This window comes from Oryctolagus cuniculus, chromosome 1 (genome assembly GCF_051225735.1).
Source record: "Oryctolagus cuniculus isolate XC-2025 breed Fujian yellow rabbit chromosome 1, ASM5122573v1, whole genome shotgun sequence".
NCBI lineage: Eukaryota > Metazoa > Chordata > Mammalia > Lagomorpha > Leporidae > Oryctolagus > Oryctolagus cuniculus.
This window is the reverse complement of record NC_142867.1, coordinates 55,740,070-55,763,612: the sequence shown is the minus strand read 5'-3', so window position 1 is coordinate 55,763,612 and position 23,543 is coordinate 55,740,070. Positions and strand designations below refer to the sequence as shown.

Below are 23,543 nucleotides of genomic sequence, written 5' to 3'. Positions count from 1 at the left end.
GTGAGAGATGGTGGTGGTGGGGTGGAGTCAAGTCTGGCTGGCAGATGTGGCCTGGGTGGCGTCGCACGTTCCCTAGCTCTGCAAACAACAGGTTCTGGCGTGCTCCAAGGAGGCAAAGAGCTTTGCAGGGTAGGAAACTCCACCCTTGCGCTCGGCAGGAAATCAGATTCACTCTCTGCAGCTGGAGGTTCAAGCGCTCTAGCAGGGGCAGGTGTGTAGGACTGCATTTAAGGCAGGCTTGTGAGCCTGCATCCCACGCCACGGCGCTTGCGTGAGTCCCGGCTGCACTTCAGTTTCTAGCTAATGCACACTCTGGGAGGCAGCAGGTGCTGGCTCAACTACTGGGGTCCCTGCCAACCACGTGGGAGACCTGGATTAACTTCCTGGCTTTGGCCTGGCCCAACCCTGGCTATCGCGAACATTTGGGGAGTGAAGCAGTGGATGGAAGATTTCGCTCTCTCGCTCTCTGCTTTTCAAATACATAAAAACAAACTAAAAATAAAAATGACTGACAAGCAGGCAGCAAGTTTTTAAAACCATGGGAGCGGCTGAGATCCCTAGAGAGGGCCGGAGGGTTAGCGAGGGGGCTGGCACGGACGGCATCGCCGGGACCCCAGCAATGCAAAGCCTGGCGGGAGGGGGGGTGGCTGGGCGAAAGGTGCGTGGAACACGGAGAGAGGGGCTGAACCCCACACATTCCGACAAGGAAGGCGCGGTCGGCGGGCGCGGGGCTGGGAAGAGGTGAGTAAGGGAGGCTGGAAGGCACCCTCCGGCTTTGGCAACTGCGAGGTCATTCCGGACTTCCAGGGGCGGGCTCGACTGAAGCCGGGGAGCAGAGGGCTGGGCAGGCGGCGGGTGCGCAGGGAGGGGTGAGAAGGTGATCCCAGGGACCCGACGGACGCCGGCTGGCGGCTCAACCTCGGAGTAAGTCACCGGCGCGGGCGAGAGGAGGTCGCGCAGACCCGCACGCGGGAGGGCGCGGAGTCTTGGGGCGCCACGGGCTTCGGACTCAGCCGCGGCGCGGGCCCCGCAGAACCCGGCTGCGCCGCGCGCGCTTCCGGCCGGGCCCAGGGCGGCCGCCGCGCCGGGCGCTCACAAGTTTCCGTTCTCAGGTGCCGCGCCGGCTTCTTCCCTGCGGAGGCGGCCGCCCTCCTTTCGCTGGGCCGGCCGCGGGGTGCTGGAGCAGCGGCCTCGCCGCGCTGCGCCCTCGGAAGCCGCAGCCTCAGCGCCTGCCGCGGGGCGCGCCGCAGGCTCCCGCAGAGCGCCGGCCGGGGGCGCGGCCTGGTCCTGCCCGGTCGCCGGCTGGCTCCGGTGCCCCGCAGCCCAGCTTCGCGGCGCTTACTGAGCGCCTGGCTCCGAGGTCGCCCCCTTCGGGCCCGCGGCATGGCCCTGTTCTCTGAGCCTGGTGAGTGCGCGCGATGCCGCACTGCTGACCTTGCGCACGCGCCCCGAGGACCCTGAGGAGTGCTAGCCCCCCTGCACCTTAGCTCATGGGGGTGGTGGCGCTGGCGCCTGCCTCCTAGCCCGTGCTTGAGCCCCTGCCCCTGAAGTAGCATCAGGTGAGCCCGCAGCATCCTGGTTCCCTAGCGGCCCGGACTGAATTCACAAGGTTCAGAGAAATTAAGGAAGCTGGGAGGGGCCAGCTCTTCACCTGGATAGGTTTCAGGTGCTTGTGGAGCAGCTGGGGGGCCTTCCGCCGGAAGGCAGGGGCGTGGACAGGATGGAGAGGCGATAGGGTCTCCAGAGGCCTTCATCCTGACCGCTGTGGCTGCCTCTGAGCAGCAAGGGAGGTGGGAGCCCTGCGCTCGCCAGTCTGCTTTCTGCACTTGAGCTTCCTAGTAGCTGCTTTGCCAGCTGAGTGGCTAATGGCTCCTGAAGACTGGCAGAGGTATACCGAGGAGTTTTGGGAAGCCTTGGAGCGGGAGAGGCTTGCCGATTGGATAGTCGTTCCTGCTGTATGTGGCTGGAAACTTGGTGATGACAAACTATCAAAGGAGCTGGGTGAGAGCTGGCAGGGCTGGGAGGATTTCAGCATGGTCCTGAGCCTGGCTGGCTACGTGCCTGGACGCGGTGCCCAGCATTTGGTCATCTTCAGGGAAAGCTGGCTGCGGCTGGAATCCTTGGAGGAGAATTCCCTTCCCTGGCTCCAAGCATCCACGCTGAGTGGTGGTGGAGCCACTGGGCCCTGCAGACGGAACCTGTGTCTGCGCCCGCGTCTCAGAGTTGCTGACAGCAGGCCTGGGGTAGTTGGCTCGCTGTGAAGATGGTGGTTTGGTGCTGCCCTCCCTAGGCATGGTGGCGCTTGCATGCGTGGGTGGCTGGGAGGCTCTGAACTCTCAGCCCTCCTTCCGAGGCCCTGGATAAGGGCTGAGTGATTCTCGGCCAGGCCAAGGAGTTCTTTGAGGCTTGTTTTTCTTGCCCCTAGACTTGCTGAGTCACTCTTCAAATGGCCCCAGAAATCAACCTCAGATCTTGAGAGCATCATGGGCAGCTAAAGTGCTGCCCTAGGCTTGAGCAGGCACATACCTGGCCTTCCTCATTCCTCCACCTGTCTATCTCGTCCTTCCACGTGCCGACTGCCTATCTAGGGCGAAAGACCATGGCTTCAGGCTTCTGGTACAGAAGGAACTGACTAGGGCGAAGGAGCATGGCCCGCTGGCTGGAGGCCTGGCCAGACACAGTCCCTGAGAACCGACCGTTCTTCCTTCTGATCTGGCTTCACATTGAAGCGAGGTTCCCTTCTTCCTGCACCCAGGTGGGAGCTTGGGCGAGTACTAGGCCCATAATGGTACTCAATAAATAATGAAGAGAAGGATACAGTGTTTCATTGAAGCTGCATGTTCATTCCCCAGTTGGGCACTCTCATAGCTGATTTCATGGTGAAGCTGATGACGATGTTGAAAGATAGTACTTATAAAGCACATATTCTCTGCCAAGTTCTAGTCTAAGCACTTTACCTGCTAACTACTTTGTCATGGCAACCCCTGAGGTCAGTACTTTTATGAGCCCCATTTTATAGAGGATAAAACTGAGCCACAGGAAAGTTTACTGACTTGCCAAGGTCATGCGAGTAAATGGTGGCAGGCACAAAGCCAAGCAGTCTGGCTTGGGTCCGTGTTCTTAACCAGACACTGTCCTCCCTCTCGGGATTGCCATAGGTGTGGTCATCTACTCGGCTCTTTCACTCATTCATCGTTGTATGCATGCATGCATTCAACAAGTGATTATCGACGCCTGCCGTGTTGTAGGCCTGGGGATATAAGCGAGAATGAGGCGGGCAGACTCTGTCATGGAGCTGAGACTGAGCAGCTGGAAGCCCCTTTGCCCAATTCTTGGGGTGAGTCAGACACACTTTGGAAACGAGAAGGAGCCTGGCCCCGCCGACACAGGTCTGTGCCTTGCTTTTGGGGAGGGGAGTAGGCTCCTTCTTGATGAGACATAATCTGATTGCAGCCTCTCCAGGCTTGTAGAGTGTGTAAGGAAGACTTAAATGAAAAAGGTGAGCATGGTCTGCTCTCCTGTGTCTGGTTATCATAAACTGGATGTCTGTTCGAAAGGGAAGCAAGGCTTTGAGCTTGGGACCAGTGCTGCCAGTGCTGGAAGCCATCCGAGCCACAAGGGGCAGCGACTGGCAGGCTTAAGGCGGGGTCAGGGGGTCCAGAGCAGAGCTTGCCCTCCTGAGTCAGAGCGGGTGTTTTCTCACAGCCTGGCCCTGTTCTGCAGGGTCATCCTCCACTTTGGCTCCCACAGGACTCCAGGCGGTTGTTCTAGCCTGTGTCACCCTAGAGGGGCTTCTGTTCCTCTCTGTCTGGACCCAATGGAGTGGCTCTCACCCATAGCTGGGCCCCAGCTGGATTGGAAAATGAAGACTCCAAGTGAAAGGCATTTTCCAAAGCCCATGCCACAGGATATTAATAGGTATTTTTTCCTAAGGCAGCAGTGGTGGGATGGTTTAAGTGTTTGCTTAAACGAAGTTAAGCGGCTTGCTTTACTGGTGTTGCCTCTGCTAATAGAAATTGTGCCTGAATCCCCAGAAGCGACTGTTGCAGCATTCCAGGCCTTCTGACTTTTTGTTCTATAGAGTAAACTTTGTTGAGACTGAGGCTGTCCAGGATCCGCTGACAGGTGCAGAACAGAATTCCCTGGTCTCCGATTCGGGAACTGGGATGCTCCCATTTCATCTCGCCTGCCCCAGACCACCCGCAGGAGAAAGCATTCACCCCTCCTAAGGGCTGGTGTATGTGTGTGTTTATCTCATGCTGTGAGTCTGTTAATTATTTAATGAATTAATATTACCCCCCTCTTGTTGCTTGTTGCCTGCTGATTGCACTGTTTATGAACAGCTGTGAGGACAGGTGGATCATAATCTCCGCGTAGCTAAGCCCAGCGGCAGCGCGAGGATCGAGTGTCACCATGTAATCCTGCTCTGTGCTCCCAGGAGTTAGGATGTGGCCTCAGCAAGGCACCACCTCTCAGCCGGACAGGAGGAGGTGACTCAAGCCCAACTTAGGGCTACAGCTGGCCTCCCGGTCAACAGCTGACCCATCCTTCCTGGGCTCTTCTCCCCAGGATTTCAACAGCACCCCAGAAATAGCCATTTTGCTCACGGTTATTCCCTAGACCCATGTGATGTGTGGCAGTCCCTGGGAGTCGGCGCGGCTGTCGTGAGCCTGCCCATTCTCCTAAAGGGCAGACCAAAGGGCGCAGAGCTCTGCCCCGTGTGCTGCCGCCTCCACCTGCTTGGCTTCAGAGGAACGCTTCCGTGGGAGACTCGAGGCAGCCTCCCCTTCTCCAGGGAGACAGTGCTGGACGCTGCGGGCTCACCTGGGAGCTGGGAGCCCAGGAAGGTGCGAGGTTGGCTCAGGTGGGGATGTGTGTGGCTGGCAGAGCTGGTCAGGCAGCCCAGCCACCTGTGGTGTGGGACTGCCTTCAAGGAAGGGAGGAGGGAGTGGGGTAGGACTGTGGGCTTTGCTTCCTGGCCACCCCTCCTGCAGGCTGCCCCTGCACTTAGCTGACCCCCCACCAGTCCCTTCCTGGTAAAGGAGGAAGCAGTTGAAGGAACTTCTGTCTTTTAGAGGAGAGGGAGGAGGCGGGGAGAGAGGAGATGGCGTTGGGGGTGGGGTGGGTTTCAGAGCTCCTGGGCCAGCCCCAGGTGTCACTGGGGTGGGAGTGGGGGTCTTCTGAGACACGGCAGGGCAGGCTGTGCCATAGCTGAGTCCTGGTGGTCAGATGAGTCTGTCCCCAGGCCAGGCCTGAAGTAGGTTCAGAGGGAAGTGGCGGAGGCAATGGGGGGAGCGGGGGCTGGATGTTCCGGTGGAGGGGGGGTGGCTGTGGCTGGGCTTCTGCACTTGGACAGGGCACAGCGGGTGCTGTGTGGGGGCAGCAGCCACTTGGTTTCTTCTGAGGCTGAGAGCCAGGCAGGGCACGTATTCAGGCTACCATTTGCCTTGGAGAACCGGTGTTACCTGGGGCCTTTAGACTCGGTGTTCACAGCACAGTTTCCAGCCCAGGTTTTCCTGCTCTGCCTGCAGGCTGCTAGCAGATATGCAAAGCAGAGCCCTCCCACTCCAGCCCGCCTGCCGGCCCCAGCCAGGGTGCTTATACCCTGACTCTGCTCAGCGTCCCGCAGCGGGCGGCACCTGGCCCCAGCGCGCCTCGCCATCAGCCATGGAAACCCCAGCGCCAGGCTCAGGTCGGTGGCATGGCTTCTGGCCACGGGAGTCTGGCAGGAGCAGGGAGTGGCGTGTGCTGTGGAAGGAGGGGATAGTGGTAGCACTGTGCTTTCCTAGTGGAGGGGCTGGTACTGTGCACAGTTACCGCCAGCAGGAAAAGGTAGCTTTGGAACTGCCGGACAGCGCTCAAGGCTCATTGCAGGGTGGCGCATGCAACCCTGAGATAAGCTGTATCACTGGCTGACCGGTGCCCAGGATTTCACAGTTAAACCTCCAGACCTGCTGCCTGCAGCTGACAAGGGGTTGCAAGCGGGGCTCAAGCTAGCAGCTGGAGCTGGAGTTGGGCTTGGCACCTGCGGAGGGGGCTTCGCTGGGCAGGCCTGGGGGTCTGGGAAGGGAGAGGACCTGCAGGGCTGGGGTGGCCAGTTGGGACCTGTCTGCCAGGCCTGCAGCACACAGTCTCTCCCCAGCCGCTGACCGCAGGGCCTGTTTTACCAGTCATGGGCATCAGTTTCTCAGGGGACCCAGTTTGGGAAAGACTGATGCGAGCTCTTTGGGCTAAAAGAAAAGGAGGCTGTTCGGAGGAAAGGGGCATCATGGGGCGTGTGCTTGGTTGACTTGAGCTAAAAATGCTTCCTGCACAAGCCTGGTAGGGCCTGGCATGGGAAGCTCCTCCCGAATGCCTGGGTGCCAGGGATCCCATCAGGCTGTGTGTGCTGGCCGTGGGCAGCTTGAAGGTGTCACTCCTGTCCCGTGTGGCTTGAGTGAGAGAGGCCCTTACTGTCAAAGCCTCCAGGAATAAGGGGTTTGCTTTGTGTTCCTAGTTCTCTCTTTTTTTATTCATTTTCTTTGTATTTGCTGAAAAACGACATTGTCCCAGCATTCCTTATCGACAGAAGACCTCTCACACGCAGGCGAGCCTGCCTTCCGGTGCTGTGAGCCTGCACCTCTCCCGAGCTCTTGTCCATTAGGGGATGCGTTTTCCTGTCGTGGTAATGACAGCGTGGGCTCTGTTTTATGTATTACTTTGTCACAGTGATTTCACAAGATTTTTTCTTTTTAATGTGTTGCACCATCCTAATTACAATACTGGTTGCCTAACAAGGCTTTTGTCAAGTAGGGTAAAATGTAACGTGGGCTTTTAAAACGAATATACCTTTTCCTTCCTTGGATTCTTAGAGAAATTTCTAGAAAGGGGGTTTGCTTGTTCCAACAGGGTGGGTGCTCTGTGCCACTTGCTGCCTTTGCCTGGGGCCTGTCAGCAATGCTGTGTGAGGATTTGGAATGCTGCAGCTGAGCCGAGCCGTGCACTTGGAACTGGGTGGGGGGGGGGGTCCAGCCTCTGTCCCACCCTGACGGCACCCCCTGGGTCCAGTCCCTCATGCTGTCCCAGCTTTCTCTCCCCATTACCTTCTTCCCGGAGCCTCAGCCCCGCCGGCGTCCAGCCTCCTTTCCATCTGCTGTCGGGACGCGGAGCTCAGCCCCGTCAGCTCTTCCCCTCCCTGGGCAGAGGCCAGCTACTGCTGTCTTGGTGTCTGCTCCCTATGCCAGCCCTGTCGCGTGCTGAGCTGACTTCTTCCTCCCCGGCTCCCGGGGAAAGGCCTGTCCCTGGGCATGGAAAGAAGAGGAAATTGCTTCCAGCGTCCAGGGCCCCGCAGACACGGCTCTGCCTGCCCACCACCAGCCTGCTGGCTCCTTTCCTTCCCTCCTTCCTGTCTGTTAGACAAATTAGCCTCTCGTGCCACCGTGAAGACCAGAGCAGCCGGCCCTCCTGGGGCCCTAGAAAGCCCTGTGCTCCCTATAGCTACCCTACTTGGACCCAGATAGCCTCCGAGACTGCGCAGTGCCATCTGTGGCTCTCACAGGTGTGAGGCCAGAGAATGACTGCCCCCAGGGTGCCCAGTGGGTCCCCTTCCTTGTCATGCTTCCTCCCCCTGCCTGATGGGAGCAAGGCACCGCCTCAGCTTTGTCCCTGTCTGTCTGGGTGATAAACCCACCTCTGCCTTTCGACCACCCTTCAAGGAACCATGGCCATAGGTGGACGGGAGATTCTACTTTCAGAGCCACTCCCGGGGAAGGCGGATCCACTCCCTAAGTGTTGTCCTGCTGGGGCCTGTGAGGAGGCCCCGTCTGACACCCAGACAAGCCCAGAGCAGCACAGCCTGCTGTTGAGGGTGCACATGGGGGCTCCAGGTGCCTGGGTTCAGATCCCCGAGCAGAAGAGAGGCTGAGAACAGTGCAGCACTCTGCTAGTTCACTAGAAGTTAGATACCACTAATAGTAACTCACTGGGCGAGTTAGCTGTCTCAGCATTCATTTTCTCACTTGTGAAATGGGAATAATAAGACCGACTGAGTTAATTAGTATAACATGCTTGGCTGGGTGTACATAGTAAATGCCACGTAAGAATTAAAAAAAAAAAAAAAAGATGCAGGAAGAAATACATCAGGTGATGCAAGCCAGTTCCTGACGGCGTGCGGAGGCTGGCAGGGAGAACCGCTTTGGGGAGGGGGAGTTTTCAGCTGGGTGAAGAGTGTCCCTGTCTGGGCCGCTTGTGGTGTTGGGCATCCTATATGGATGCCGGCTTGTGCTCCAGCTGTTGCAGCCATTTAGGGAGTGAGCCAGCTAATGGAAGATTCATTCTTTCTCTGTAACTCTACCTTTCAAATAAACAATGTTATTTTAATTTTTTAAAAGATTTTTATTTATTTGAGAGGTGAGTTACAGACAGAAGGAAAGACAGATCTTTCATCTGCTGGTTCACTCCCCGAATTGCTGCAGCAGCCGGAGCTGTGCCGATCTGAAGCCAGGAGCCAGGAGCTTCTTCTGGGTCTCCCACGTGGGTGCAGGGGCCCAAGCACTTGGGCCATCCTCCACTGCTTTCCCAGGCCACAGAAGAGTGCTGGACTGGAAGAGGAGCAACCGGGACTTGAACTGGCGCCCATATGGGATGCCGGCGCCATAAGCGGAGGATTAACCTACTGCACCACAGCACCAGCCCAATAATCTGTTGTTGTTTTAAGAGTGTCCTTGTCCCCAAATGTCTAAAACTTGCTATCTTGATAGAGGATTCAGGGAGTTTAGGGGCTGTGGAACTTTGCTTGCAGATTCTTTCTTTTCAGCAAAAGCCCTTGTTTGGGGGAAAGAAGAATACAGCTTTGAATTTCTCAGGCTCTGCTGTAATCTCTTGGGACCTCCTGGGCCCTTAAACTCATTATTAAAAACTTTTCAGAGCCTGAGCATTTGGCCTAAAGGTTTATGCGAACCTGAGTCAAACATCTGAGTGCCTGGGTTCAGGTCCTGGTGTCACTCCCAATCCCAGCTTCTTGCTAATGCATGCCTAGGAGGCAGCAGATGATGGCTCAAGCAGTTGGGTCTCTGCCACACACTTGGGAGACCTGGATGGAGTTCCTTACTCTGGCTTTGGCCCGACCCAGCCCTGGCTGTTGTGGGCATTTATAGAGAAGATGAGAGCTCTGTGCGTGTCTCTCAATCTTTCTTTTTCTACCTCTTAAATTAAAAACCAAAATATGCCCTTGGCTTTGGGCTTCTGCTCTGTGCAGGGGGCAATGAGGTTTCTATGTTGCTACAGCCTGACAGCCTCCCAGGGCCTGGGAGAGAGAAGGCGGTGAGCTCTCTCCTGCCCTTCTCCATCAGGGAGACAAAGGCAGGAGGGCAAGGCTGCCCAGGCCCTGCCACGTCTCCGAGGTCAGGGCAGTGGAAACACATGGCCCCGGACAGTTCGTTCTTTGGCTTCTGAACATTTGCTTTCTCCCCTCCTTCACGTCCAGTTACTTAGTGAGCTCATTTTGCAAGTTGGCATGCCGGGTTTGGTCCGGGGCATTCCCGAGGAGACAGCTGACTCCAAGGACCAGGTGGGGCGGGCCTCGCCTCTGGCTCTTTCCTCCCCCGCGCAGTGACTCAGGCCACCCAGGAATTCCGCACGGCTGATGCGTGTTCCTTTCTTTGCTAGCCGAGATGCCGCGCCAATTCCCCAAGCTGAACATCTCCGAGGTGGACGAGCAGGTGCGGCTGCTGGCTGAGAAGGTGTTCGCTAAAGTGCTCCGCGAAGAGGACAGCAAAGATGCCCTGTCCCTCTTCACCGTGCCCGAGGACTGCCCCATCGGGCAGAAGGAGGCCAAGGAGAGGGAACTGCAGAAGGAGCTGGCCGAGCAGAAGTCCTTGGAGACGGCGAAAAGGTTTGTCTGACTTGAGAGCACAGAGCTGTGTGGGCCACGAGGGCCGTGGCGTGGCGTGGCGAGGCGTGGTGTGGTATCTCAGGGGAGCCAGCAGGTGCCTGCCACTGTGATGGCCCCTTTGCTGTGGCTGCTTCCTCATCACTAGTTTGTTGAAGGGTGCCTTGGTGCCTCTGTCCAGGGGAAAAGATCAGAACCCCCTTTCTCTTGGCTGCTGTTTTCATAACAGATCACACGCACATGCACGCGTGCACACACACACACACACACACACCCTATTTCTGAATGGCAGTGCCCTTTTCTTCCTAGGGATTTCTCGGGAATCCTCAGTTTTACTTCTTTTTATCACCTGTCTCCCTATTTGGCGTGAGTTAACGTCGCTCACTCCTTGCCGGGCTGGCAGATGTGATAATAAGCAGCGTATCCCTGCTTATTATCTAGATCCACTGTCGGTGGTTCTAGACAGTAATGAAGTCACCGGGCAAATGAATAAAAGAACTGTGAGTTATAAGCACTGCGCCAGCCAGGGTCTAGCCAAAAAGCCATTTGAGTATGGAAGTCAGATTTTGTTGCTAGAATTGGTGACATGGGTGGTAGTGAGTGGAGAAACCATGCATGGGAGAAGGAGGCAGCCCGGAGACAAGACCCACAGCGAGATAAGAACCCGCAGGGCAGCTGCCAACCTGAGGCTGAGGGGACCACAGAGAGAGCTGATGCTTCTGAAGCCCATGGAGGGGGAAGTTGGACCCCTGGTGGCCTCTCTGGTGGCAATAAGAGTGGGGAGGAAAAGCAGCAGCTGAGGGGCACTTCCCAAGGCAAAGATGGAGGCAGGAGGTGCCATCCTTGGCTGTACCCTTCCTGTACCTTCCAGGTTCCCCTGGTGCCTACTGTGGCACCAAACCTAGCCAGAAGTCATGTGACATACCCAGGCAAGGCTGGACAGGGTAAGGAATGGACTTGAGACAAGCAGGTGCAGCCCTAGCACAGGTGCAATGAAGGAAATGAACATGGAGGAGAGAACGAGACTCCTTTGTGCCCTGGGCAGCGGGGAAAGGTGTCTCCCAGCCAGTGGCCTGAGAGCTGTGGCTGTAAGGGTCCACAGAGCTGGCTCTGTAGAGGGGGGCGGTCCTGCAGGCAGTGGAGTCGGCTGGGGAAAAGGCCGTAGAGGTCAGAGGAGAAGAAAGAAGCAGCCATGCCGGTGGCTGGAGGGGCAGGCAGGGCCCAGGTTAGAGTGGTCTGTGTGCCTGATAGGAAGCTTGGGTCCCAGCCCTCATCCTGGCACAGTGGTCTCACTTAGGGGAGTGAAAGGGAGGCACAAGAAAGCTTTGAGGGGGTGCGCGGTAGGGCTGCAGCTGGGTCCCTGCCTGCCCTATGTGCCGCAGGCCTCTGTGGCTGGGGCAGTGGGGCTGTGGGCCCTCTCTAGACCTGACCAGGGATCAGACCCCTCGCAGGACCCTCCTTTTCATTTCTCAGTATTGTCAGATAGTCAGCATTGTAGGTGACTTTTTTGGGGAAGGAGAAAGTAGCTGCCAATATAAAGACAGAGTGGGGCCTCACTGTTGGTAGTCGGTGGTGGTTCCCTTCCCCTGAGATGCTGGGAACCCCTGAAGGAAGGGGTCTTCGGTGCCGCCGGGGGAGCTGGGCTGGCCCGAGACCCTGTCTGTGCTGCCCTGGGGTGACAGAAGGTGGCATGCTATGTGCTGTGAAGGGAGCATTCAGACCCTTAGCGATGAGAAGAGAAGGGGTCCTGGCCTTTTTTCTTACCAGGGTCAGTGAGTGTCTGGAGGCGGTGTCCACTACAGAGTGACAGTGGGCTTGGCATCCCCACAGACACTGGGCTCTTCCTGTCCGAGCCTGAAGCTCCCTTCCATCTGCCCAGATGGGTTCTGTGCTTTCCAGAGAGTCTCTGCAAAGCCCTTCTGTGACCACACTGGCCCTCATTGGCCGTTGCAGTGTCATGGTTTGCCCTTCTCTGCCCCATTTGACCCGAAGCTCCCTCAGCTCTGGGTCTGGCCCCTCCTGTGTTCACAGGGTCCAGCCTGGGACTTGGCCATGTTGGTGGGCTGGGAAAAGATGTGCAGCCTCCCCAGTGCCGCCCCAGTGCCTCATCAGAGTGACTATGGCTCCTTGCACTGCCCTGTTCTGCCACTCTGTGACCTTGGGCAAGTTATGAGACCTGTCTGGGCCCCAGCTCCTTCCCCATGTATGGAGCAAGCTTGGTACCAGCAGCTCCCTCCACTGGCTGTGCTGGAGCTAGGGAGGGATGGGTCTTGGTTCACACCTGCCCATGTGAACCGTTGGACCGAGATGGGCAGCCCTGGCATCTGCTGCCCTGGAGGACTTCCCTGGGTTGGGCGCTGGGCTGTGCAGTTTGCATTCGTTCTTTAATCCCACTCCAGGCTGACTGCGTAGATGTTCTTAGGACCCGGACATTGAGAAGTTGGATAAATTGCACAAGGATGCCTGGGGAGCAAGTGACAGAATGACGATGGTGGTTTTCCTTTTTCTCCCTCATTTAGACAATCACCACCAAAACCACAAAATAAACAAGGCCCACCGCAGTTGTAAGGCTAAAGTGAGGGACTAGCTGGGGCCAGGGAAGCAAAAGAGCTTCTTAGAAACAGAAGATGAACTTAGGGGGTGAGCAGGAGGGACGAGCCCCTGACACATGAAGGTTCATGGTCCAGGCCCGCGGCAGCTCGTGGAGCCAAGCTGGGTTCAGAATCTGCGGTGCAGGCTGCTGGGTGCGATGCTCCCTGTGCAGGCGAGGCCCAGGGTGGCGGCCGCAGGGACAGCTTTCCGATGGCTGGCTGCCTCCCTGGGAGGAGGGCGTCGGCTGGGGCGGCCCCAGGACTTGAGGCTGGTTGGGCTGTCTATGGAGGCAGCATTAGGAAGCAACGGTAAGAACAGGAGAACCCTGGGTGCGCCCAGAGCTGCGGTCCTCTTCACTCTGAGCCTCAGCTGCCTGCCCTGGCCGGAGTCGTCAACCTTCCAAGTGGACTCTGGGATCTTGGCCGACACTGAAAGTGGCAGGAAACCCCTCTGGGCAACTGGAACCTGTGTTGGGGCTCCTTGACTCTCTCCTTCCTTCTTCCTCTTCCTCCTCCTCCTCATCCTGCCCCTCCTCCTCTGCCTCCTTGGTTTCCCTATAGCTTTATCAAGATACAATTCAGGCACCATACAATTCACCCATTGAAAGTGTAGGACTGAGTGGTTTTGGGGTCTTCACAGAGTTGTGCAGCTGTCACCACGAGCGATCTTAGAACGTCTTCATCACCCCTGAAAGAGACCCTTTAGCTGTTCCCCCAGTCCTCCCATCCCCTCTCCTACCCGTTCTTACTCCATACAGAGCTCGCACACACTGGCCCCCTTGTTTCTAAGCCTGCATCAGATTTAAAGATGCAGACTAGAGACAGGGAGATGGACTTCTGCAGGGAGGGTCATCGGAGGTGCAGGCTTGATGCGTCGTGACCATAAGCACGGGCCTTGGAGTCAGCCCGACTGGGCTCGGGTGACACGTCACTCACTGCTGAGTGGTCCTGGTCAAGGCTCTTAGTGGCCTGAGCCTTTTCCGATCTGCAAAATGAGAATCATAAACGGACGTGCCTCATGAGAATGGAATGAACTAATTCACATGAAGTGCGTAGCATGGGGCTTGGAGCATCACTCCTGGCCTTTGGTTGTTATTGTTGTTGACAGTCACCAGCGAGGGAGGAAGCAGCATTGAGAGGCGAGCAGACGCAAGAATCGGAGGCCAAGCAGTCCAGGGGCGAGACGCCTCTCGGACCAGGACTGGGCCGCCGGTGATGAGCCTGAGTCACCGGGAGCGCTCGCAATGATGCTCAGCACGCTCCCAGCAAGAATGCGGTGTTAGGCACTTGTCTGAAAACGCCACGTGCACTGGGAAATGGGGATACAAGGAGGACAGACTTTGTTATCTAAAAGATCTGTCTGGAACAATTCCCAGAGTATGTTTTGAGTAAAATAGACGAACAGATCCAGCTAAAATGTTGTTCAATCATTTTTTATTTTGACTCTCCTGAAATTGGGGTTGGGCAACTTTTTTTTTTTTTTTTTTTAAATTCAGGGCCTTTGACAAAGGAGTTTCATTTGCAGCCGTGAAGTTACGGGTTTTTAAAGTTGGGAATAGAGGCTGCAGAGGTTGACAAGGCAGGAGGGTGTACTTCACCTTGACCTCTGGGGTCTGTCTGCTCCCGACAGACCCCAGAGGCATGGGGAGAGGGAGAAGCGGAGCCGGGGTGGGGGGCGGGCTACCGGGGTGGGCAGAGGAGCTGTGCTGGCTGAAGTTGTGTGTTTACAGCTGACCCACTGGCTTTCAGGCATCTGGGGTCCCGTGCTCTCTGCAGACCCCTTCCACCCAGCTCACCAAGTAGCCCGCGGCACGGCCAGTCATTCCAACTTCTCCTTTCCACAGGGACCTCTGCTCTCTGTCACAGGCTAAGGGGCAGCCCGGCCAGCCAGCGCCCTCCTGGAACCACAACTGCAGGGGGAGGGGTGGCCAGTGGGAGTCCAGCGTGCGTGCGTGTGTGTGTGTGTATTGGGGGTTTGAAAAAGCTTCCGCATTGTGAAATGACCCCTCTCGCTGTGTCCTTACTGCTCCACCCCCAGTGTGGATTAGGCATCTTCTCTGGGATCCCAGAATACCCGGGTGCCTCATCACGCCCACCACATGGTATAATGACAACCACAGAGCTGACTGAGCCCGGCTCTGCCACCCGGAGGCCGTCCCTGGAGTCGGGGGCTATATTTTACCCAACCCTGTTTCCCCACAGCCTGGCACGTGGCAGTTGGGTGAACTGGGGTGCTCCTGTGGGCACTGTGTGTGTGAGTGAGCCTGGTGAGAGGTCTCCCTGGCACCCTCCCTGCAGGCTTCAGAGGCCTCGGGAGGTGCTGGCTGCTGTCCAGGAAGAGGGCAGGGAAGGCCCTGAGGGTTCAGCTGTCATAGTGAATGGCCCTGGGCTGCCTGCTCCCAGAGACAGGAGGGTGGGGCCATGGGCAGGCTACAGATGGGGACACTGTGGATGGCAGGGGCAGTGGCAGAGCAAGTCAGGGTCCCCAGCAGGTGCATAGTAACAGCCCAGGTGGTTACGTCACCTCCTGGTCTTGAGGGCCTGGTTGGCGAGAAGGTGCCCGTGACCAGGTGGACCACCTGTCCCAGAGATGACAGAGCTGCCCCCTGGCTGTTCGGGCCCTCACAGCCCTGCTGTCTGCCAGCTCCTTGGCAGGGCTGCTTCTGCCAGGTGTGGGTGGGGTAGGGAGGGGCTGGTCAGCTGCAGCACAGGAAGCTGGCTTCCTTGGCACCCAGGGGCCAGCATGAGGTGTGACAGGTGGCGCTGTGGACAGACAGATCTTGGCCCATCATGAAGTAGTGCTTTCTACCAGTGACCACAGATCATGTTTTGTTCCCGCTTCGTGTTTGTGTGTCGAGCTGTGGCCCAGCCAGGAATATGTGCTTGGTAAATGTTTATCCAGTGAATGACTGAGTGCTGATTCAGGCATGTAGTAAGTTTCCTGTCACAGGAGCTATTCAAGGAAAGGCTGCTGAGATGAGAGGTGTGGGTGTGTGGCCTTTCAAGTGTGCCCTAGCTGGGAGAGCCTGTGGCTGTCTGATTCAGGGGCAGCTATGGTGGCTCCTCGTGTGTCCTCCCTGCATTCCTGTGACACGTGTGGGCTCCCAGACAGCCTTGAGAGGGAAAGAAGGACACGTGTGGGTGCACACAGCCTCATGGTGTCTCACAGGCACTCAGCTGCTGCTCCCCACCTCTGGGGGCTGAGCCTTGGTGGCAGACACTGGGGCTACATGTGGGCCCCTGCCCAAACTATTCAAGTGGCCTCCAGGGGCCAGGTGCGTGGCACAGCAGTTAAGACCTGCTTAGGAAGCCCATAGCTGGGTTGGAGCCCCAGCTCTGCTTCTGATTCCAGCTTCCTGCTCACGCACATCCTGGGAGGCAGGCAACAGGGGATGGTTCAGGTATTTGGGAGCCCTGTCGCCCATGTGGGAGACCTGGCTGGAGTTCTGGACTCCTGGCTTCAGCTTGGCCCAGTCCCAGCTGTTGTGGGCATTTGAGAGTGAACCAGTGGGTGGAAGGTCTCTGTCTCTGTCTTGCTACCTCTCAAATACAAATTTGAGAGAACGATCCATCATGGGAAGCGGGATAAACAGCAGACTCATAGAATGGCAGATGTCCCAAATAGCACTTTGGCCTCAGAATCAGCCCCTAAGGCATTCAGATATGGCTGAAGAGCCCATGAGAGTATTTTAGGCATGGAAAGCCAAGACACCCTGAAAAAAAAAATAAAAAAAAAAGAAGACCTAAATGAAAGATCTCTGTGAGTGAGATCCCAGTGGAAAGAACGGGGCCATCAAAGAAGGAGGTACCTTTCTCTGAAGAGAGGAGAGAACTTCCACTTTGACCATGACCCTGTCTGAATAAGATCGAAGTCGGCGAACTCAAAAGGCTTCCATAGCCTTGGCAACTCATGCCTAGAGCCTAGGGAGATTACTGATGCCATAAACAAGAGTGTCAGATTGTTAAGTCAACAACAGGAGTCACTGTGTACTTACTTCTCATGTGGGATCTGTCCTTAGTGTGTTGTCCAATGTGAAGTAATGCTATAACTAGTACTGAAATAGTATTTTACACTTTGTGTTTCTGTGTGGGTGCAAACTGATGAAATCTTTACTTTATATACAGAAGATCGATTTAGTATATATTAAGATAATTGAAAATGAATCTTGATGTGAATGGAATGGGAGAGGGAGCGGGAGATGGGAGAGGTGTGAGTGGGAGGGAAATTATGGGGGGGAGCCATTGTAATCCATTAACTGTACTTTGAAAATTTATATTTACTAAATAAAAATAAATAAAAAAATAAAAATAATAAAAAAAATAAAGTAGTCCCCTCCCCGCCCCCACCCCACCCAAGACGTCTGTGTCTAATCTCCAGGCTCTATGAGTACTGTGAGTACAACTTGGTACTGTGGACCTTAAGCTAGGAGGCTGTTGGGAGGACTCATGTAATCACACAAGCCCTTCAATACAGGAAGCAACACGCTGCTCGTGGCTTTGGGGATGCAGAGGTTACGTGCGAGGATCAAAAAGGATCACAGTGCTGTTGACTGCAGCTGAAAGCCAAGAACCAGCACCTCATTCTTACAGCCACTTGGGACCGAGTCCTGCCAACAGTCCAAACGCACTTGGAAGCAAATTCTTTCCCAGAGTCTCTGGCCGAGAGCTCAGTGTGGCCAACATCTAGGTTTTGGCCTTTCAATCCCGTACACAGAGAGAGCCCAGCCAGGCCCCCCCATATTTCTCAGCTTCCGAGCTGTGAGCTGATTATGAGTCTTGTTTAAGCCACCAAGTTTGTGGCACTTTGTTATGCAGCAGAAAACAGGGCCCCTGCTTGGATTCTATTCGGCATTTCCAACTTTTGGAGATACAAGCTCAGTGGTTAGTGTCTGGTCATGCCAAGATCTTGTCCAAGGGGAATGGGCCTGAAGAATTGGTCCGTTTGTTATTAAACCCATTCCTTTTTCCTGCAAAGTCCAACCTCCCAGCCCATATAAGACAGAATGGAGGTCATGTGAAGACCGAGGCCACAGCCACAATGGACTTCTAAAGGAAGGAGATTTCTTTGGGCACAAGCTGGTGATACTGGCTTTTTTTTTTCTTTGAAGATTTATTTATTTATTTGAAAAGTAGGGTTACAGAAAGAGAAAGAGACAGAGGTCTTCCATCTACTGGTTCACTCCCTAAATGATTGCAATGGCCAGGGTTGGAATGATCTGAAGCCAGGAGCTTCTTCCAGGTTTCCCACGTGGGTGCAGAGGCCCCAAGCACTTTGGCCATCCTTTGCTGCTTTTCCAGGCCATTAGCGGGGAGCTGGATCGGAAGTGGAGCAGCTGGGACTCAAACCGGTGCCCACGTGGGATGCTGGTGTCACAGACAGTGGCTTAACCTGCTATGTCACAGCGCCAGCCCTAGTGTTGGCTTTTTCATTGGGACAGAAGAATACGGGCATTCCTGGGATGGACCTGGTAGGCTCTTGGCTTAGGAAGCCTTCCTGCTTTTATGTGTCAGCATGTGAGAGTGAGAGTGTGAGTGTGTGTGTATGTGTACACCTTTCTTACCTGTTGCTCACCTTGGAGATTACCTGCTGCTTCTCCTTGGAAGGACCACACAGATCTCAGGCAGCAGTGGCTGAGACGAATGGGAGTGAGGTCGACACAGAGATGATGAGCAGTGACTTGGCAGGAGTGTAACATGGAGGCCAGGGTCTCATGGGACCCAGCTGAGCTTGGCACGGTGTGAGGGGGAGCCTGAAGTAGTGGCTCTTCCTCTAGAGGTGATCGTCCGAAAGGTGCCCGAGGGGAGTCAGCCTCTGTGACGGCCAAGTGCACGTGTCGGCGTTTGCTCAGGGCAGCGTGCTTGGCTCAGTGCCCCGTGGTGAGTGGTGGGACAGGGAAAGCCTGGGCTGCAGGCTTCCTGGGCTCTGGTTGAGTTTCCCGAAGCAGCCCAGGGTCTGTTAGGTGCCGCCTTCATGTTCCAGGTGTGAAGAGCAGGGTGGACAGGGAAGACCCAGGGGACCCTGGCAAGAGGGGAACTGTGGCTCCTGGAGATGTGGCAGCAAGGGGCCTGGCTGAGCCCCAGGAGAAAGACAGCCACTTCCCTGTGAGCCATGAGGTCCATTTGGGGTGCAGCCGGTCTCTCTGCATCCTGCAGACATCACTGGTACCTGGAGAGGAGGGGATCCCCAGGCTGGGGGAGGGTCGCAGTTACCACTGAGTCCTTTGCTGGTGACTCTTGGTGCTGGTGTAGTGGAATCAATATTCAGGAGGCTGCGGGGCCCCTGTGGCAGTAGAAAGGGCCAGGGGTCAGCTAGTTTCTGGCATTGGACACCTGTGGATGGCTATAGAGGGAGGCCGGGATCCCCCGGAGGCCAGGGAGAGGCCACACTGCACTGCTGAGTCATCCCCTCCCTGGAGATTCCCAGATTTGGGATGAGATCATTTGAAGCCATTACTATTTTGTTAATGAGGAAGGTGGAGTCCTCACGGAGCAGCCTTGCAAGTTAGCATGAGCTTGCATCATTTCAGACCAACCTCTTGTCCAAGAGTCAGTGAAATCCTCTTTTGGGACCAAGTGACCAGTCCAGAGGGACCTGTGGTTGATGCTGGTCAGTCCCATGCCTGTAACAGAGACACAGCTCTGTGCCTGCCCCAGTTGGCAGGGCCCAGGATGGCAGACGTTCAGCAGGGTGGTGGCTAGTTGAGTGACTCTGTGTGAGCCCCCTGCCATCCTGGGCCCCCGACGCCTGTTTATAAAACCAGCAGGAATGGGCCTTTGCCCTAGTGGTTAGGGTGCCCACTTCACGTAGTGGAGTACCCGGATCTGAGACCAGCCGTCAGCTCGCAATCCCAGCTTCCTGCTAGTGCTAGGCCCCGAGAAGAAGTTGTGATGGCTCGTCATTGGGTTCCTGCTGTTCACACGTGAGATCTGAACTAAGTTCTCTGCTCCCAGCTTTGGCCTGGCCCAGCCTGGGTCATTGCAGGCATTTGAGGGGTGAACCAGTGGAGGGGAGCTATCTAGCTGTATCTGTGTGTCTGCCTCTCAGATGAAAACCACACCAAAACAAAACAGCCAGGAGGTTGGACTGGTTGAGCCGCCCATCTCTGTGGCTCTGATGCCCCACGTGTCTTCTGTGCCTGTGGTCCTATGTTGGGACTGTGAGACCGTCTGTATGCTGGGATTAGAGCTTGGGTTAGCTGAAGGTGGCACGCTCCGCTCACCCCAGCGTGGGAAGCCTGGTCAGTGTGCTGCCATGCTCTTCTGTCACGTCCTATGGTGGTAGAGGTCCTGCGTTGTGGGCTGCTATCCATCTGTGCGTCTGTCCGTCTCCTGTGACGAAGGCACACACAACCCGCAGCTGTTTGTGGTGGCTGCAGGTAGGCCGTGTGTCTGCAGGGTTGTGTGTGCCTCCTGCAGAGAGACCCGTGTCTGCGGGAGGCATCGGTAATTAGGAGCTTCCTAATGGCCGGGCCAGCCCCCCGGAGTAATCAAAGCAAGTTTCTCCTGCCACGTGCCACGTGCCACGTGCCACACAGACTCACCTTATCGCTTGCTTCCGTTAGCTGCTGACGTTTCCCACTTTTCCTTGTGCTTGGCTCTTAGAAAGAAAAGTTTCAAGATGATTCGGTCCCAGTCCCTGTCTCTACAAATGCCGACGCAGCAGGATTGGAAGGGCCCCCCGACGGCCAGCCCGGCCATGTCTCCCGCAACCCCTGTGGTCGCTGGGGCTGCTTCCCAGCCCGCGCCAGCACCCTATGCCATGCCCGAGTACCAGCGGGTCACCATCAGCGGCGACTACTGTGCCGGGGTAAGGTACCTGGGGGGGTGCTTCATGGGCCTGCCTGCAGAGGTCAGGGTCCCTTGGGCCAGCCCGAAGCTTGGTCTGTCTGGGGGCGTCTGGAAGGCTGTGGAGGGGAGGCGCAGCAGATGGAGGGGACGGAGGGTGTGGGTGTGTCCAGAGGCTGCCCCATGGCCCTGCGCAGGGCTCAGGGCTGCAGGCTGGTGCACTGACCATGGCCTTTAAGCTCTGTGTGTTTTCTGGGCTCAGAAGGCTGTGCATGTCCCCCAGTCCACTGAGCAAGGAGCCAGCTTGGGCTGCCTGGAGTCTCTGTGGGTTTAGTGGATTCGCAGTCGTGGGATTGTGTGGTTTGTGTGAAGGCAATTATCGCTGACTTTGCTCTTGCTGTGTGCTTAGGGACAGAATTCCCAGCCCTCAGTCAGGAAGATGGGCTGTGGGTGAGGAAGGGACCGAGCTTGGTTTACACCATCAGCGTAGTCACTGGGCATGTGTTAAATTTTTTTTTACCCAGTGGGGTGATGCATTCTTACTGCTTCCTTCTTCAAATCACCAAGCTAGTGCCAGTGTTAAGTCTGGATCTTAACTTACCACTCATGCCCCTGTGGGCCTCATGAGCCTGTCTCCCTTCTTTTGAAAAGGAGTCGTAGAATATATAGTCAGTCCCACATGGCAGAGCGACTTCTCCATTTCCCCCCAGCTTTTAGTTTGTGTGTGATTAGGAATACTGGCACATGCTACAGAATTTAAAAGGTGCAGATATGACATCAATTCCTCCCCCTCAGAGGCTACTGTTGGTTTTGATTTGTTGTATATTCTCACATAGAGGGTCTATATACCTATGGTTAATTATGCATACTTGGTTTATTGGTTTTTCCACAAATGGTAGTCTACGATACATATTATACTGTACCTTTTTTTTAAACCTAATATTCCATCTTAAAGATAATGCCATATTAACATACAAAGAGCTTCCGTGTTCTTTTTCACAAGCGTGTAGTGTTTCAGTGTGTGGATGTGCCGTGGTTTATATCATGTAAGTTCCTGTGGATGGAAACAATGCGGATCGGCATCCTGACCAGGAGTCCCTGTGTCCACCCGGCCTCAGGCAGTTAAGTGAGCGCCTGGGAGAGTCGAGGTGGACTGACTGCAGCCAAGCAGGAGCCCCGGAGCGTTCGCCGGCCTCTCTGCCAGTCTCCTGCTTGCTCACAGGAGAGCAGGGAGCTTCTGGCCTGGGCAGGTAGTCTCCAGGATGCTAAGTGTCCATGAGGAGCAGGCTGACGTGGTGGGCTTGTGGTCAACCATGGGAACTGTGACGTCTATAGGCTTGGCTGGTGGTCCCTGGCCTTCTGGGCCACCCTCTCTGCTATCCTTGCCCGTGGCCTGAGCCTTTGGCATGCTATGCCCATGAGTTCGACAGAGCTAGTGTTTGGTTCTCTGGCTTTATGTTGGCAGGGACATACTTTAGTGTGAGATGGCTGTGGTTGCTTGGACATTGCTGCTGCTCTCAGAAGCCAGCCGCTGGGAGATGTAAAATGGAATTTACATTCTTTATGGGAACACTGGGAGGCAGGAAAGAAGCAGCTACCACCTGGATAAAATGCAAAGTGCAATATTTGGTAAAAGTATAAAAACATGCAAGGGAAAGATAGACACCAGCCTCCTCCCTCTGAGGCTGGAGTGGGTGGGGGGGCAGGAGTTGAGCTGTATCCATGGTGATGAGCTGAAACAATTACAAAAGATAATAATATCGTGAGCTCTCGAAGGCAGGTGCAGGGGTAACTGGTATGGCATCTTCTGTGCTTGTCTGTATGTTTATAACATTTCAAAATGAAAAATGGTTATTTTATTCAATTAGAGAGGGAAGCTTCAGGCCCCAGCCCTCCCTACGCTGTGTTCCCTGATGTCTTGCCCTGCCTCTGTCGTGTAATCCTTCTTTGGTCCCCTTGACTGCTTTATCTGCCTGTCTGCCCCAGGCACGCTCAGATCTCTGTGATGCCTGCCCTTCCAGACAGACTAAGCTGGACAAGTCCATCTTTGAATACGAGGCAGGTCTGGGAAAGCTGAACACCCTTGGGCCCTGGGAGTCAAATCAGAGTCTGAAGTCCGACTTCGTGAATTCCTGGCAAGCGATTTCTCTTTGCACGGCCTCATTTGTAAAATGAGTTGCAATGCAGAGCACAAGTCTATGGGAAGCTCTTGTCTCTGACCTGTGACCAGGACGGTGGCTGACGGGGTGAGCTGCCTGATGAGCAGGTTTACTCAGAAGCCTGGGGCTGGCAAAGCAGCACTGAGCAAGCACAGTTGTCTTTTTATAAAAAATACTTATTGGGGCTGGCGCCGTAGTGCAGTAGGTTAATCCTCTGCCTGCGGCGCTGGCATTACATATGGGCGCTGGTTCTAATTCAGGCTGCTCCTCTTCTAATCCAGCGCTCTGCTCTGGCCTGGGAAAGCAGTAGAAGATGGCCCAAGTCCTTGGGCCCCTGCACCCATGTGGGACACCAGGAAGAAGCACCTGGCTCTTGGCTTTGGATCGGTACAGCTCCAGCCATTCTGGCCATCTGGGGAGTGAACTAACAGAAGAAAGATCTTTCTCTCTGTTTCTCCCTCTCACTTTCTGTAACTCTACCTCTCAAATAAATAAATAAAATCTTTTAAAAAAATTAAAAATACTTATTTATTTGAAAGATCGTGAGAGTGAGAGAAAGATTTTTCCATCCACTGATTCACTCCCCAAATGGCTGCAAAGGTTGGCTGGGGCTGGGCTTGAAGTAAGGAGCCTGGAATGCCTTCTGGGTCTCCCACATTAGGGTGGTCTGCTGCTGCTTTCCCAGGAGCATTAGCAGGAGCTGGATGGGAAGTGGAGCAGCTAGAACTTGAACCAGCACCCATGTGGGATGCTGGCGTCACAGACAATGGCTTAACTTGCTGCACGACAATGCCAAGTCCTGCCCGCCTAATTGTTCAGTTAGTTTCATCTGGTTTTACATCTGAGGGCCTGTGAATATTCTAAGCTCGAAGAGATGGTGCCCGTCCTCATGGGGAGAGGATTCAGGCTCTGTTCTTCCCATGCCAGGTGCAGCAGCGGGCTCGTGGGTCAGCAGCAAGCAGGGCTGGTGTCTGGGAGTGAGGGCCCGAGCGCACCTCTCCTCCAGCCCCACCTCTTCTCTGTGGCGGCCCCCAGGGCCACCTCCAAGCTTGGTGATCTGCTAGGAGGACTCGGAGGACTTGGTGTATGGCTGTGCTCTCAGCCATGATTCATTACAGTGAAAGGAAGCCGGGGAGGATG

At 55.5% G+C, this 23,543-nt stretch overlaps 1 protein-coding gene across 25 annotated transcripts in view; it reads left to right on the top strand.

Moving 5' to 3' along the window:
* Positions 1–225: 225 nt before the first annotated feature.
* The window catches only part of AMPD3 (adenosine monophosphate deaminase 3), a 44,437-nt gene continuing 21,119 nt past the window's right edge, over positions 226–23,543 (top strand). Inside the window, exons 1-4 of one of the 25 annotated variants that reach the window (XM_089328747.1) lie at positions 714–741; positions 5,532–5,692; positions 9,646–9,871; positions 20,062–20,266. In XM_089328747.1, the coding sequence (XP_089184873.1) occupies positions 5,545–5,692; positions 9,646–9,871; positions 20,062–20,266 (579 nt within the window). In that variant the 5' untranslated portion in view covers positions 714–741; positions 5,532–5,544. Of the gene's footprint in view, positions 327–559; positions 742–796; positions 925–1,247; positions 1,560–1,666; positions 2,002–3,133; positions 3,390–4,407; positions 4,865–5,531; positions 5,693–9,468; positions 9,548–9,645; positions 9,872–20,061; positions 20,267–23,543 lie in introns of those variants that run through there. The other 24 variants (XM_017345358.4, XM_089328754.1, XM_070073309.2 and 21 more) reach the window with 24 other exon arrangements.